General features: G+C 64.2%; 1 protein-coding gene across 1 annotated transcript; it reads left to right on the top strand.

The window, feature by feature from the left end:
* The first annotated feature begins 297 nt into the window (after nucleotides 1–297).
* On the top strand, nucleotides 298–2,124 carry H696_00916 (30S ribosomal protein S8e). The gene is made up of 4 exons (XM_009494803.1): nucleotides 298–324; nucleotides 896–1,102; nucleotides 1,362–1,646; nucleotides 1,803–2,124. Exons 1-4 carry the CDS (start codon nucleotides 321–323, stop codon nucleotides 1,898–1,900), a joined length of 594 nt encoding a protein of 197 aa, XP_009493078.1. The 5' UTR covers nucleotides 298–320; the 3' UTR covers nucleotides 1,901–2,124.
* Nucleotides 2,125–2,748: the final 624 nt, after the last annotated feature.

Here is a 2,748-nt window from a genome sequence, read left to right as displayed (position 1 = left end):
TGTGTGTGTGTGTGTGTGGGGGTGCGTGACGCGCTGTCCCTCGGCGACGGCTTCAATGCCCGTCCCTTGGGGGCATCCCTCGGTCTCCCCCCCCCTCCGCCCGCCCGCCCCCGTGCGGTGGGTGCGTGGGTCCTGCCTCTCTGGTGGGCCCCGGGGCTTCGGCCCCCCCCCTCCCCCCGCCGGTGGTGGTCGGAGGGGTGGGGAGGGGGAGGGCAATTCTTGAGAGGGGCCTGTGTGAGCCCGCTTGCCTCAGGTTGGGTCCTCTCCATTTTCCCTTTGTTCGACTTCTTTGCTGTCTTTCATTCGGAAATTTAATCAGGATGGGTATGTGCCCCGGCCGACATCCTACCCCTCTCCCCTCCCCTCCCCCCCCCTTTGCCCTCTCTTCGCCTGTTCTCTTCCCTTCCTGGACACAGATGCCGCCTCCTGCCTGCTCGGCTCCCTACTGGGACGGGACATGCCTGCGTGCTCCCTCCACTCTCCCTCTCTCTCTCTGCCGCCCCCCCATGGGTAGCGTGATGGGTGGGGCGTTGGTTCGGTGATCGCGAGCGTCCCCGCTCCCTCTCCATGTTCGGCCTGTCGCACACACACACACACACGTGTATCCACGCACACGCCAATCGCCTCTCCTCAAAGGAGCGGCGCCGGTCGCCGGAGGAGATCTCTCCCTCGCCTTCTCGCACCTCTGCTCTCCTCTCCTGGTGGGCTTTGTGTGTGGGTGTGCGCGTATGTTGTGTGTGTGTGTGTGTGCATGGACGCTAGCATTCTACCGGGACACGACGCGCGCCTGTTTCCAGGAAGAGGGATTCCCTTTCTCTGCCTCTCTCTCTCTCTCTCGAGGCACACCTTGCCTCCCTCGCCTCTCCTGTCCTAACATCCTGTCTGTCTCTCTCAGGTATCTCCCGTGCTTCGCGCTACAAGCGCCGCGACACCGGTGGCAAGCGCCCCATCATCATCAAGAAGCGTAAGCATGAGCTCGGTCGTCAGGCTTCCATGACCAAGATTGGTGCTTCTCGCGTCCACACCGTCCGCGTCCGCGGTGGCAACACCAAGTTCCGTGCCCTCCGTCTCGATATGGGCAACTTCTCTTGGGGTTCCGAGTGTGCGTGAAACTCTTGTTCCCTCTTTCTCTCTCTCGCGCGCGCGTGTTGTTCCGTGCACTCTCCCGGCGGTCGTCGGATGCACATTGCTCCGTTTTGCATCCGCCGCCGGGACTCGCTTCTTCTCTCTCTCTTTCGAGTCATTCTTTTCATGTGCGAGGCCGTTCTCCTGACATATGCCTCCTGTCCTCCCTGTTCTGCCCCCTTCTCCCTCCCCTTGCCTGCTTGATGCTACGCGTGTGCTGTCCTCCTCCTCCTCAGCCATCACCAAGAAGGTCCGTGTTGTTGATGTCGTCTACAACGCCACCAACAACGAGCTCGTCCGCACCAAGACCCTCGTCAAGGGCTCCATCATCCAGGTCGATGCCGCCCCCTTCCGCCAGTGGTATGAGTCCCACTATGGCAAGACCATCGGCCGCGTCCGCGCCGACTACACCCCCGCTGCCATGAAGGACACCCTCACCGAGGAGCAGCTCGCCGCCCGCCAGGCCGAGTCCACCGTCGAGTCCGACATCATCGACCAGTTCAACACCGGTCGCCTGTACGGTACGTGTGCCTTCCCCATGAGCATCTCCTCTCTCTCTCTCTCTCTCGTGTCGCACTTGCGCGTGCGGGGGCGCCCATACGTATGCACTCTTTCTGACCCTGATTCCCCCTCTCTCTCTTCGTTGTTCCTCTCTCCCCCGCGCGATATGTGCACAGCTCGCATCTCCTCTCGCCCCGGCCAGGTTGGTCGCTGCGACGGCTACATCCTCGAGGGCGCCGAGCTCGACTTCTACCTCCGCAAGCTCCGCAAGTAAGCGGTTGTGTTTCTCCTTGTCGTCCGCCGGCGGGGGGCTCGCGCCCCTCTCTCCTTCGAGAGGCGGCCTGTCTGCAGTGGCGATCGCGGCATGCGTGCCCGTGCTCTTCTGAGTGCGTCCGCGCCGTGTGCGCTCGTTTCTCTGCGCGTGTCCCGTTTCACCCCGGTGGGAAACTCCTACACACACACCATACAGCGCTCCGAATAAATGGGTTGAAGAATTCCTTTCTACTCTCCATGCGTCTTTGTCCTCTGGGGGCTTGGGGGAGAGGGGGGGGCGGGGGGCGGCGCATCATCTTCTTTCTCCTCCCTCCTCCCTGGTGGCCTTGTGTCTGTATACGGTGGTCTGTCTCGTGCTTGGGAAAGAGAGAGCATCAGCCAAGCGGTCGTCCAGAGGGAGGGCGGGGCGCGCCAACGGAGGCCGCCTGCCCCTGGTCCCTGGGTCGTGTTTTTCTCCACCTTCATACGCCAGGAAAGGCGCGCCGCGCCTCCCTCTCCCTGCCCCTCCCCCAAGCGCACGGCCATTCGGGGGGCACAACAGGGCGAGGGGGGGGGGGGGGAGGCGTGAAGCATCGAAAGAGTGGACCAGGAGAGGAGGCGCCTGAGGCACGATGCGGCTTCCCTCCTCCGGCGCGGTGCGTGAACCCGCCTCCCGCCTGGAACTATGGCTGCGGATGTCGGCCGCCCGGCGGGGGCGGGTGGCCGCGGACACGAAGTTCCCCCATGTGCGTCCGGCGCGCGGCGGGGCCTGCAGGAGGCCTCCACCCAGTCCGCCAGCAGGGAGGGCGGGTGATGGCGGGGTGCATGCCTCCAAGATGCTGTGTCTGGCCAGACCGACAGCCGCCCCAC

Source organism: Fonticula alba, assembly GCF_000388065.1.
Source record: "Fonticula alba strain ATCC 38817 unplaced genomic scaffold supercont2.1, whole genome shotgun sequence".
In the NCBI taxonomy this organism is placed as follows: domain Eukaryota; order Rotosphaerida; family Fonticulaceae; genus Fonticula; species Fonticula alba.
The sequence above is the reverse complement of the archived record's forward strand: the minus strand, read 5'-3'. Positions and strand labels throughout refer to the sequence as shown.

Bases quoted from the DNA above. Each gene is read 5' to 3' on its own strand.
- H696_00916 (XM_009494803.1), top strand. The intron at 1,103-1,361 runs GTGCGTGAAACT...CCTCCTCCTCAG, and splicing joins CTTCTCTTGGGGTTCCGAGT to CCATCACCAAGAAGGTCCGT. The intron at 1,647-1,802 runs GTACGTGTGCCT...ATATGTGCACAG, and splicing joins CAACACCGGTCGCCTGTACG to CTCGCATCTCCTCTCGCCCC.